This window comes from Microplitis mediator, chromosome 7, assembly GCF_029852145.1.
Source record: "Microplitis mediator isolate UGA2020A chromosome 7, iyMicMedi2.1, whole genome shotgun sequence".
In the NCBI taxonomy this organism is placed as follows: Eukaryota; Metazoa; Arthropoda; class Insecta; order Hymenoptera; family Braconidae; genus Microplitis; species Microplitis mediator.
Genome location: NC_079975.1, coordinates 18,343,559 through 18,355,731, shown reverse-complemented (window position 1 = coordinate 18,355,731; position 12,173 = coordinate 18,343,559). Strand labels below are relative to the sequence as shown.

The 12,173-nt window shown below is 26.9% G+C and overlaps 4 protein-coding genes across 5 annotated transcripts in view; 2 read left to right on the top strand and 2 right to left on the bottom strand.

Annotated features, from left to right (window-relative positions):
• Window positions 1-140: 140 nt before the first annotated feature.
• On the bottom strand, window positions 141-2,333 carry LOC130671333 (asparagine synthetase domain-containing protein CG17486). The gene is made up of 3 exons (XM_057475162.1): window positions 2,091-2,333; window positions 1,832-2,032; window positions 141-1,736 (listed from the first exon to the last, which is right to left on the bottom strand). The coding sequence occupies exons 1-3, from the start codon at window positions 2,139-2,141 to the stop codon at window positions 246-248; spliced, it is 1,743 nt and encodes a 580-aa protein (XP_057331145.1). The 5' UTR covers window positions 2,142-2,333; the 3' UTR covers window positions 141-245.
• Window positions 2,334-2,441: 108 nt separating this feature from the next.
• On the top strand, window positions 2,442-4,422 carry LOC130671334 (putative uncharacterized protein DDB_G0267840). The gene is made up of 4 exons (XM_057475164.1): window positions 2,442-2,575; window positions 2,656-2,718; window positions 2,798-2,872; window positions 2,944-4,422. Exons 1-4 carry the CDS (start codon window positions 2,557-2,559, stop codon window positions 4,227-4,229), a joined length of 1,443 nt encoding a protein of 480 aa, XP_057331147.1. The 5' UTR covers window positions 2,442-2,556; the 3' UTR covers window positions 4,230-4,422.
• Window positions 4,423-5,912: 1,490 nt separating this feature from the next.
• Window positions 5,913-8,850, top strand: LOC130671352 (protein maelstrom homolog). Its single transcript, XM_057475193.1, has 7 exons — window positions 5,913-6,349; window positions 6,621-6,813; window positions 6,900-7,286; window positions 7,381-7,544; window positions 7,655-7,870; window positions 7,946-8,116; window positions 8,191-8,850. The coding sequence occupies exons 1-7, from the start codon at window positions 6,215-6,217 to the stop codon at window positions 8,323-8,325; spliced, it is 1,401 nt and encodes a 466-aa protein (XP_057331176.1). The 5' UTR covers window positions 5,913-6,214; the 3' UTR covers window positions 8,326-8,850.
• A 295-nt stretch (window positions 8,851-9,145) lies between these two features.
• Window positions 9,146-12,173, bottom strand: part of LOC130671353 (G-protein coupled receptor dmsr-1-like) — a 57,398-nt gene continuing 54,370 nt past the window's right edge. For both annotated transcript variants that reach the window (XM_057475195.1, XM_057475196.1), the window contains exon 4: window positions 9,146-11,205. The gene's annotated coding sequence lies outside the window, so the exon portion shown is untranslated. The remainder of the gene's footprint in view (window positions 11,206-12,173) is intronic.

Below are 12,173 nucleotides of genomic sequence, written 5' to 3'. Positions count from 1 at the left end.
CTGCTTTATATTATATTTTATCAATTTTTATGTGTTTATTCAATTTGTATCGATTAAAATAAAAATAATAATTTTATAAATACTTAGTTTATTTATAAATATAAAAACATAATTCAATAACATATGTATTTATAATAATGTATCGAAAACATATATTATTTATTTTATAAATTTATAATTAGTCTAAATAAAAAATACAAATTATAAAAGTTAAAAGTTAAAATTCTCATCGATGAATATTTTGTTTATCGTAACCAATTTGAAATGTCATTTGCATTTTGTTTACTATTTGCAATTTTCGAACCAAATTGAAAAGCTCTTTTAGGAAAACTTGCAGTCTCCTGTAATCCAATTTTAAATGCTAAAAGACGTAGTAATAATTTATCACCTAGTCCAGGTGGCATTTTTTCAGTTGGATAACAACGTTCCCAAGGCTTGAGATTTTTAACATATTGTATCACATTTTCATCAAGATAAGGTAAACGTGATTGTCGTCCATGATTAGAGATAACACGATCATCTCGACCTAAATTTCTTTCTGATATTCTGAACAATTCTATATTTAATTCTTCACCCAATGCTTTCCAACCATGACGACGAAGAATTGTTCGATGTCTAGTGTATCCTCCAAAAAGTTCATCCGCACCCATTCCAAGAAGTAATATTCTACATGAAGATTCATATGGTTTACAACCAGATAATAAGCCAACACCACGGCTGGCAAACCACACAGCACACCCCAAGCTTTCATCCAATATTGTTTTAAGAGGATAAATTAAATGACAAATTATTTCTTTACAACAGTCTTCTAATTCTTTACGTGAAACATTAATTTCTATAAAATTCCAAGTTCTAAGAGGAAAAAGTTTTTGTAATTCATTTAATGCTTGTCGACCGGTTTTTCTATCAGGTACATCAAATATTGAAATGACATTATTCGATTTATTATTTTTTTCTCCAATCGAATTACATTTTTTTTCAAAAGCCACATTAATTAAATCAATACTTTCATTAGCAGGTACATATTCGTCTGCTATCGCAGCTAAAATTGTCGAATCTAATCCTCCAGAGAATAGTATACCAATTTTAGTATGACTACATTTTTTATTTACTTTATCTACTAAATATTTTTTTATACAATTTTTACAATATTCAGGTTTTAATTTTATTCGTATTTCTATTGATTTTTTCAAAAGCTTCCAAAGTTTGACAACCCGTTCATAGATATCAGGATTTTTTAAAAGCTCTGACATTGTTTTTTTAATATTTGTAGTGTCCGAAATATCTTGCAAGAGAGACAAATCTTCAGGAATTGGTTCTACATTTTCAATTAATTTTGAAGATAGAATTGATTCTTTAACTTTAACATTTAATGAACAATTTAAATTGTTTAAAACTGTTAAGAAATATTGATTTGATTTATACCATGGATAACAAGATAATTCAAAATTAGAATTATTACAATCTATGACAAATATTCCGCACGCAGGTAATTCTATGATACCATCTATATTATTATTAGCTACAGAAGTTAGCATAACAAATTTATTTTTTACTATTTTTATTAAAAGGCTATGACGTCCGATAAAATCTCTTCCAAAGTATAATAAATTAGTTGATTTTTGATAATATATTAAACTAAAAGGACCTTCAATTAAACTTATCGTTTCTAAAATATTTTTACTTAATTTTAAATGCGTTAAAAGAGTAAATGTATCACTTTCATTTTCACTTTTCTGAAAAAAAAAAAAAAAAAATCAATAATAATAAATAAGTAAAATTTAATATAATAAATGATATTATAATCAAATATTTGAATTATTGTACATACTAAAGGTCCAGAAAAAATATCTCCATTCCAAAGAAGTATGTTGCCCTCATCATCAACACATGGTTGAACTTTTGGTTCAGGACCTTGCATCCATAAAACACCAGCCGCAAATTTACCTATCAATTGTTCATTCAATACATGGCAATAAAGATTTAAGCTATCTGGTCCACGCTTTGATATGTCGTCTTTTATTAAATTCCACTAAAAGTAAAAAATTTACATCATGATTTAAATTACTATAATAAATAAACAATAATACCTTATCGTCATTTTGATTTGGATGATAAATATAACAGAATATCCCACACATCTTTATTATTAAATGAATTTTTTCGTTAACAAGTTTAATTGCTACTTTATATTCAAAACTATTCAAATATTCTTAACTTAAGAGTCGTTGGTTCATAAATTGATATTAAAATAAATAACAGAGTTATTTAATGTTAATTATGAATGTTGGTTATGTTGACAATGTCAATTGTCAAGTTAGAATTTTAAAAAGTAGCGGTAAATTATTATTGTCATCTTATAGAGGTCAGCACTTCGAGAGATCGAAACAATCGATTTTTCCTTAATCGATATTTGTTCGTTCATTTCAAATTTTACATTATTGCATATGGCGTCATGTAACTGAATACAAAAACACAACAAATAGTAAACAGAAAAATTATAAATCATAATCATATAGTTTTTATTAAGTTTTAATTACCATAAAAATATTGACAATGACGACTCATAAATCAGGTACATAATTCATATACAACAACCGAAAAATATTAGTGAAAAGAATTTTATTAATTAGAATTATTAAATTATTTTTTCAGTTCATCAGCCTATCCGGCTATCAGAATATATAAATGTTTCTAAAAGTTCTGATAAAAAATTACGTAAGTTATTAAATTAATACTTTTGAATAAATATTCACATCTTGTATAATTACTATTTATTAATCTATTATAAATGTAGACAAGCCAAGGATGGAGCCTGTACGGATCAAAGATTTATTACTATCTTCCTCTAAAGCATGTTCATCAAGTGTTGGTAAGTTAATTATAAATGATATAATATTTCATAGTCAATTATTCTATAGCATTAATAATTTTTTTTGTTAGATCGCCCATCAAGGAGAACAAAATTATTTGCTGTTCCAAAAAAAACAGTTCGCCGTGCTCTTTATGAAAAATCACCTTCTCCTGCAAAAAGTTCATCATCACAATCATCAATTGAAAGTAAAAATTCAGCATCTGTTTCTAAAAATAATATTATAGTGAATAAAAAGAATACAAGACCATTGCATCAAGCTAAGACAAGACAAAGTATGTTACCACAGCCAAATTTTATAGTTAAAAAGCATAAGCAAAAAGTTCTTGATGATAGTATATCAGCAATACCTACTGTTGTTGAAGAACGCTTGTCAGAAGTAATTAATTTATCACCACCACAACGTCACGAAAGAGCAACTGTTATTAAAAGTATTTATTCAAAAAGTTCTACTATAGAAAAAAATAAAACTATAAATGATTGTGAGATTGTCAGAGGTGAGAATGATGATGATAATGATATTGAGAATAGATTAATTGATGATCTTGAAGCTTCAATCGTTGACAAGGAAAATATTCCACCTGATAATATTATTGTTCAACCGTTATTGAATAATAGAAGTCCAAAATTAAATGATTTTAATGAAAAAACCAACTTGGATTCATTTAAAAATAATAGACTTGAAAAAATAGAACATGATTTACAAATAGTTAAAGATGATTTGCGAATAGTTAAAGAACAACAATCTTTATTGATTGACTTTGTACAAAAAATTTTTAAGACATTATCAATTACCTCTGATGAATCCCAAAAAAAAGTGGACGAATCAACAAACATTTCTTACATACCTTCATCTCCACAAATTCCATTAATTACTGTTACTTCTTCACTATCTGAAATTAAAGAAGAAAATAACAATAATTATAACAATAATACATTAAATGAAAAAAAAAGAAAAAAATCTTTAACAAGCACTGAAGAACGCCGACGGTCTGCTCGAATCGCTGCCAAATTAACACCAAGGAAAAGTGATAGTTTTATTTCACTAGAAAATGAACTGGATATTGTACATTCAACTTCGAAAACAACATCTTCAGCATCTGCAACACCAAAAAATGAACAATTTATTTTTAAATCAAAAAGTGCACGACCACTCCGTGAATATATGGCAATGAAAGCTAGTATGACATTTTTAGAGACCCCAGATGCTACTGGATTCCGACGTAATATAAATTTTGGAGATGACACACCTGCAAGAAATAAAAGCTTAAGGCGATCTATTTCAAGCAAAATTTTTAATGAATTACAAGATTTATATAATGACTCTGAAGAGGCTGAAACTTCTACGGATCAATAAATTTCTTCTCTTTGCAAGTTATTTTTTATAAAAAAACATTAATATCTAAGTGAAAATATTGTAGATCAATTATCAGGAATATATTATTTTTAAAAATTAATCATTTTGTACTAGTATAATTTAATATATAGTTCAAAACATTTTTTAAAAAGTTTTTGATATAACGTTTTATATTTTTATTTTTTTTCTCTGTCGGATTTTAATTAAATATAACTTTTATACATTAATAAATAAAATAATTATTAAATTATATATATAAATGTCTAAGTATTTTTTTCATAAATTGTTACAAATTTTTGAATAAAAATTCAACATATACTTTGATATATTGAATTATATCAAGAGTAAATGAGATTATAAAATATCTATACTGCCGTTCGGGCGGTCAATAGATTTCATGTCAATTTTATGTACCCTGATAGCCAAGTTGGCGGCAACCTGGCGACAATCTACTGCCGCAGCCTGTCGCCAAGTTGGCCGAAAAGTTAGCACTTTAATAAGTTGACGACAAATTTCCGAGAAACGTGTCGACAATTTTCAGCTCGTGTAACTGTTGACTACAAGTAGTAGTCTACAAGTTTCTGAGCAACTTGTAGTCAACAGTTGCACAAGCTGAAAGTTGTCGACAACTTATCGTCAAGTTGGTCGCAACTCGCGTGTACACCAACTTTCTGATCAAAAACTCTGGCTATCAGGGTAAGTTACCTCTAAATTGAGCAAAAATTAACCACAAATTTTTCTTTACAGCTTTTGCTGTTAAGTTGTCTGCAAATCAGGGCAGCAAATTTCAGGCACTTTCAATGTCAAATTACTGTCAATTTCAAACTAAAGTGGCTATTAGGGTATATGAGAGCCAAAAAGTTGAACTGAAATTTTTTATATATTCTGTACGTCATCGGGATGTCAAAAGTTTTATTTCAATTTCTGAGCTGAAACTCTGGTTTCTAGGTAATTCTCGACAAAAAGTTGGTTTCAGTTAGTTATAATCAATTTGACGACAACTAGACGCTTTGTAATTGTTGGTTACAATTTGGCTGCAACTTTCCCAGAAAATTGGCGTCTATCTACCACCGCCACTTATCGCCAAGTTGACACAGAAAGTTCGCGTCAACTTATTGCTCTCAACTTGACGACAAATTACGGCAATAGATCGACGCCAACTTATCTTCAACTATCGGAGACCGTTTTTAAGAAATTACCCTGGCCTTATCATTACGATTATTATATATATTTTTGACATAGTTTTGTTTCTTTATAAATACATGGCTATCAGGGGCAATATGCACTAAAATGCTTCAAATTAACATCTTATTTTTTTATCATTTGTAGGTAATTTGTCATTTGGCAAGGGAAAAGGAAATAAAATGTGGATAATTTTAAAACCTCATATTATTATTATATATATTTTATTTTTGTTAATTATTTCAACTTTTTCATAATTATTTTTTAGTACATAGGGTTATTTCTTTGTATTTATAAATTTATTTTATTATTTTTAATTATTACATGAGTATTCTCTTTATTTTTCGAAGTATAGAGAATATATTATAATAAATAAACATTACGTATTATTGTATATTATATGAACGATTTCTTCGAAAACAGTGAGTTCTTTGTTTACGATTCGGATTGTTGTTTTTCACTCTTGTTGGTATAAGTGAATACATGTGTCATTGTTGTGTGATAGAGAGTATTCAGTCTCTACGGTTATTTGAGTTTTGTGAGTAAGACAGAGCAAAATTTATGAACCAATAGAAACGATGATTGAAGCAAAACTCAAATATTTGATTGGTTAAAAATGAAGAAAGCGTAATACCCGAAATTGTAACTCAGCTAACGCGTGAGATTGAATGCAAATGTAACGCATAAACACAGTTGAATTTGATCCTGGAAGCTCACAGTTACGTTGATGATTACGTCGTCAGTGCCGGTATAAGTTCGTTAAATTTTTCTTTGTTATTAATAAGTAATTTTTTCTAACAAAAATGCCAAAAAAAACACAAAGAAATGGGTTCTATTATTTTATGTTGGATTTTAAAAGAAGAGAGGAAAAAAAAGGAAATAAATTCAACGATTTGAGAGAAATTCAAGATAATCCTAAGTGTGATCAAGAATGGAAGGTAAGGAACAAAGGAATTACTATTCTAACAAAAAATATTATAAACCACCATTACTTTTTTAGTTATATCATCTGAATATAAATAAATTAAAAATAAAAACGCAAAGGAATTTTTTTAAAATTAAAATTACTTATACATTTTTAGTACTTATTAATTAGTTGTTTTTTATTACTACTGATAAATTATTATTTTTTTCACAACCACACTTTTAATGCCATTTTTTTGTTAAATTTAAATCAAATAAATAAGTGAACAGTGATTTTTTGTGTAGGCATTGTCGGTTGAAGAAAAAAAAAAGTATAATGATAAAGCAAAGAAAGACAAAGCAGGTGCTGCAGAAAAACGTACAGGTCTTGGAGAATCAGTAAAGTTGCTTGAAAAACAACAAATTGAACAACAAAAGTATGAAATAATGATGAAAGAATACATTGATTGTAATATCGATCAAGCATATAATTTTAACCGTATGTAGTAACTTTACTGAAAATCATAATATTTTTGATTGACATTGTTTTTTTTTTCTATGCTATTTATACCTATATGTTTTCAGAACTTGATCATATGTCATTTTATTTTATACATGTCAACTGGTATTATACTAAAACAGATCGTAACAATGTTGTTGACTACATTCCCGCAGAATTCTCCGTGATTGAATTTTCTTTGAGTGATGGTATTAAAAGATGTTATCAAGAGATCATTAAAATTGTAGTCGAGACAGGATATACTAGGGAAAATCTTGAACATAGTGAAGCTACTCACAAAATTACTGCTTGTAATCAAGGGGAAACAAGTGATTATAAAGATTTATATAATAAATTTTTTGACTTTATCTCTTCTGGAGATAGATCAATAAAAAAACTTCCACCTTTATATACATCAAGAAAAATGAAAACTGTTGTTCCTTGTCTTTTTGAGCGTATGACAGCAGCTGCTGGTAAATATTTGCTTTATTAAAATTTACAATAGTATTGAAAAAAATTTTTTATAAAATAATAATTAATGAATTTTCATGTGCTTTCATGTGCTAGATACTTCTAGAGAAACCTTTGATTTATTTTCTTTGGAATATTTATTTGGTACATTGATGTTGCGTTTAAATGAAGAATTTCCAGAGTCAGGTAACCGTGCTTCTTTAGCAGAAGCAGAGCTAGAGAAAGACGCCTTCGTTTGGACACCTAATATTGAATGTGCAGTGAGTATAGCGAGTAATGAATATATAAATTGAAATATTCATTTTCTTTTATTTGAATTTAACATCTTTTTTTGCTTTTATTTATTTATTTATTTTTTTTTATATCCTAGTATCATAGTCAAGTGGGAAGTGGACGATATTGCAGTCAATCTATTGTAACTCAATGGGCGTTCACATTCTGTGATTATTGTTGTCCATTATTAAGGATTAAAATGATTAATGGAAAACACTGCCCTAATAATAATGATGATGAATCACTGACGGCTAGTATGCATTCAATGCGTATAAAGGAAGATAAAGCCAGCACACTTAAATCTAGTACTGGGGTATAAATATTTCATTATTTATTTATATTATTAATATTAATTCATATTTAATGCGATTACATTTATATTAATTAGGTTAGTGAATCTCATCGTCAACAAGTTAGTTCACGGACTCGACAAGAGAACGAAGAACGTAAAAAACAAGGACGTGCTTTAACAATTATTGATTATAGTGAGATTGAGGAAGAGAAAACTTCAATTATTGTTCCTTCGGCTAGTGTATCAGCGTCTAATTCAAGGGGAAAAGTAAATTAATCTTACGTTGTAATTTGATCATGTATTATTTTTAATTTATAAATATTTTTTTTTTTTTTTCTTAGCAACAACCACTTCGCTATCCTATATCATTATCTGAAGTTTTCACCGATCATTGTACTGATTCACCGCCAAAAGTTGATGATGATAACTATCCAGCAATTGGTGCTCTTAAATCAAAGTCACGTTCGAAAAAATAAAGTCAAGTTAATGAATTACAGAAAAAAAAACTTCAGTTTGTATTATCGAACCATTTCATTCTTTATTTTATGTCATTAACAATTGGATTTTCATTGATAATCATTTAAATATAAAAACTCAAAACTTAGTCTACACGTATACTATAGAATTTAATACGTATTATTTTTTGACATTCTCATATCTGAAATGAATTCATTTCTATAATTTATTTTCTTTAACATTACTTCATTTGATAATCTAAGTATATTTTTACTTTTCTTCTATATCGATTGCATTTTATAAATTTATGGAGACAAAGATATAAGAAAATTTATTAATGTAATCATTCAAATTCTAAATAAACAATTTATAGAAGTTTTGCACTGCTTTCTAGCAAGTAACTGCAGTTGTCATTATCATTCTATTAGGCTTACATGCGTTGTGAATTATTTGTTATAAATATTTGATGTACAGCTTTAATTTCAGAGAGAAAATGAAATGTGCATAAGAGATAAAAATAAAACACCTTCGATTAACCAGTAAAACGTTGATTTTTTAAATTTTATACTTTATTTCACAGATACAACATATAAATTTTTATTAAAATGAACAAAGAAGATTATAAACTTTGAGTTGATAAATATGATCACACAATAATAACATTTTTTTTTTCAATATACTAAATTTACTATAATTTTTTCAACAGTCAAACTTTTTTCATCCTTTGAAACATTTTTGTTAATAAAATTTTTCATTATTTTTAAATATTTTATTACATATTTTAAAAATTAACATTTAAAAAAAAAATTTTTTTTTATAAAGAATTTAATCATTGCTTACATTAGCGAAAACATATTAGTGTTGTTTTATATAGTATAATTAAATACAATTATATACAATGATTTTAAGTGTGTAACAATTATAGTTTTAATTATATAACGCTTTTTTATTTATTTTATTTTCCATTGTAAAATCTTCGAATATAATATAAAACGTTTTTGGATGATGAGTTATAATAATAACACATCCATCACAAAAAGTAATCTTTTATTACTTACATATAATTTTAAAACTTCGATGTTTTACTAAATCAAATATTATCGATCTGCTTACCTGAGCAGTTTGATGTTTTTTGTAGCAGTAAATAGTCCAAGAAATTATAAAATTATTCGTTTTATTCTTTTAGTCTCTCAAAAAAAAATTATTTTTAATGATAGACAAATTCCTTAAATTTGAATTCGATGCTTGACTTAAGTATATATTTTTACTCGTGCGTGTGGTTCAAATCTGTGATTAGTAATTTGACATATACTTTATAGTAGATATACTTGAAAATATATGAATTTAAATTTTAACTTAGATTTCTTATTAAAAAACTGGGCCTTGGTGTTGTCAAATTACATTTTATCATTGTTTATTTTGATCGTTATGGAATTTTTTTTTTTTTATATCTATAGTAGTTGAGTAACAAATTTAATTATGTATGCTTTTATTTTATGGAAGTAAAAGAATTGTTACAGAAAAAATTAGAAAGGATAAAGAATGATGGAAAAGAACTTGTTAAGGTAGCGGAAAAGTACACTCGGGCGCAGTAAATGACTCTTCCATCCTACTACGGCGGTAAATTTATTTCTTCCTCTATTTTCTCACATTTATACAGGTGATTTCAAATCCACACGTCTTGTATATTTATTAGACTTTTATTATAATCCCTTGTGCAATAACCTCGACATATATTCATTATTGGTATTTATTGATTTTCCATAAGTGTTATACACAAATATTTGTGAGGTATATATTTATACATATATATTTTTTTTAATTATTTGACTTTATATATAATTACGAGTTAAATGTGTAAAATACTTTTTATAAAAGTTAATGTATTAATATGTAAATTCTTAAAAACAAATGAGAAAGTATAGTTGATTAAAATTTTATATTTTATATTTTTTAATACTTGTTAAATTTTTTGGCAACTTTAAATAAAATAAATACTTTTCTGATATATTTTTTCATGAAAAAACAAAACTTTACTAAATGTTTGGCAAAAAAAAAATAAAACTCCACTACCCTGATTAAAAATGATTTCACACGTTAAATGTCCATAAGAGACAGGATTAGAAATGATTTGAAGGATTAAAAAGTATTTAAAATGATTAAAAAACAAATCATTTTAAATACTTTTTAATCATTTTTTTTAATCAGGGTAAGCAATCTGACTTTTAATAAACATTCGAACGTTTTTTTTCTTCACTTTACGAGATTTTGACCAAATTAATTATTTTCACATCATTATTTCCATCACGTTTATGTTTATATCTGACTTAATTTGATTTCTGACATAATTTAGAATAGTATTCTTGAAATTAATTATATATATATATATATAATTGAGAAAAAAGTCAACAAAAAAAAATATAGAAAAAAAAAAAGTAGAAAGTTTCGTCGAAATCAAGACATCAAATGATAACACCTTTATAATTTTTTTTTCCTATTTTTTTTACGTCAAGTTTTGTGACAAGGACATGTAGGGGAGCTCGATCCATTTGTTTCCTAAATAATTCCCATGAGTGTCTTCCAACGTTTGCTGACGAAGTCACTATATGTATAAATCGATATCACATACAATAATCATATTTGTTTTCCCTACTATATATTGACGGGTATACTGACATGGAGAATTTTTTTTCGACTCGCTTAAATATACTGTATAACTTTATGGTGAAATTGGGAAGGGCGAGAGGGTGAATTCGTCTCAGGTTGAGAGTACTTGAGTCATTTCTAGATGCTCTAGAAATGGAAAAAAGTCTGCTACCAATTTAAGTGCTGGATTAATTATTCACTATATTTTAAGTAGTCCCCATTGTCCCTCTTTCGGTGTCCGACGTTTCCACGGGCTAGAAAAAAATAGAGAACACTTGTTAACTCTCAGAGCTTATTTAAATTTTCTGATGATTCCGTATTGATGAATATTCAAAGCAACTTTATTTTTTGATAAAAAAATTTATTGAACGAAAATTTATAACGAAGTGATACAATGCGACATAAGGTCGTTGTATATATGTATTAGGGTAATTCATTTCCACAAAAGTTTTTTTTTTCAAGTCCTCAAGCAAAATCTCAATCTACATCGAAAAAAAAAAAAATTCTCACCAAATATGAGCTCTTAATTCCAATGCTAAGTACTTGCCATTTGATTTCAAAGATTTCCCATTTAAAATACACGTAAATTAAATTACTTTTTTTTAACTTTCTAATACTCAGCTGCGTTTCATGATATCAAGGCGGTTTTGGTTGCAAATCGTAGGGCATTTGGTGTTCTTCAAAAGTGCCCATAGTTACTTAGCTGTAATTCCAGCTGTTTCACCTGTGTCCGTTGCGGAACTCATTTTTCTATGAAATTGACGTTTATTGGCTTGCAGAACATAAACCAATGAAAGTACATCAAAAATGTTAATAGAAATTTTATAGGAAATTTTATTCCCTTTAAAAAAAGTCCTATGAGTCAACTCGCTAAAGTCCATAGTTTCCGAGTTGTAATCATTTTAATCATTTGAAAAATATAATATAAAAAAAAAAATTATAATTGATATATTATTTTTCAAATTATTAAAATGATTATAACTCGGAAACTATGGACTTTAGCGACTTGACTCATAGGACTTTTTTCGAAAGGAATAAAATTTCCTATAAAATTTCTATTAACATTTTTGATATACTTTCATTGGTTTATGTTCTGCAAGCCAATAAACGTCAATTAGAAAGTTAAAAGAAAGTAATTTAATTTACGTGTATTTTAAATGGGAAATCTTTGAAACCAAATAGCAAGTAGTTATCATTGGAATTAAGAGCTCATATTTGGTGA

Coding starts and splice junctions, on each gene's coding strand:
- LOC130671352 (XM_057475193.1), top strand. CDS start 6,215: ATGCCAAAAAAAACACAAAGAAATGGGTTCTATTATTTTATGTTGGAT. Junction 6,814..6,899: donor TCAAGCATATAATTTTAACC/GTATGTAGTAAC, acceptor ATATGTTTTCAG/AACTTGATCATATGTCATTT. Junction 7,287..7,380: donor GCGTATGACAGCAGCTGCTG/GTAAATATTTGC, acceptor TTCATGTGCTAG/ATACTTCTAGAGAAACCTTT.
- LOC130671333 (XM_057475162.1), bottom strand. CDS start 2,141: ATGTGTGGGATATTCTGTTATATTTATCATCCAAATCAAAATGACGAT. Junction 2,033..2,090: donor CAAATCAAAATGACGATAAG/GTATTATTGTTT, acceptor TTTTACTTTTAG/TGGAATTTAATAAAAGACGA. Junction 1,737..1,831: donor ATATTTTTTCTGGACCTTTA/GTATGTACAATA, acceptor TTTTTTTTTCAG/AAAAGTGAAAATGAAAGTGA.
- LOC130671334 (XM_057475164.1), top strand. Junction 2,719..2,797: donor AAGTTCTGATAAAAAATTAC/GTAAGTTATTAA, acceptor TTATAAATGTAG/ACAAGCCAAGGATGGAGCCT. Junction 2,873..2,943: donor AGCATGTTCATCAAGTGTTG/GTAAGTTAATTA, acceptor TTTTTTTGTTAG/ATCGCCCATCAAGGAGAACA.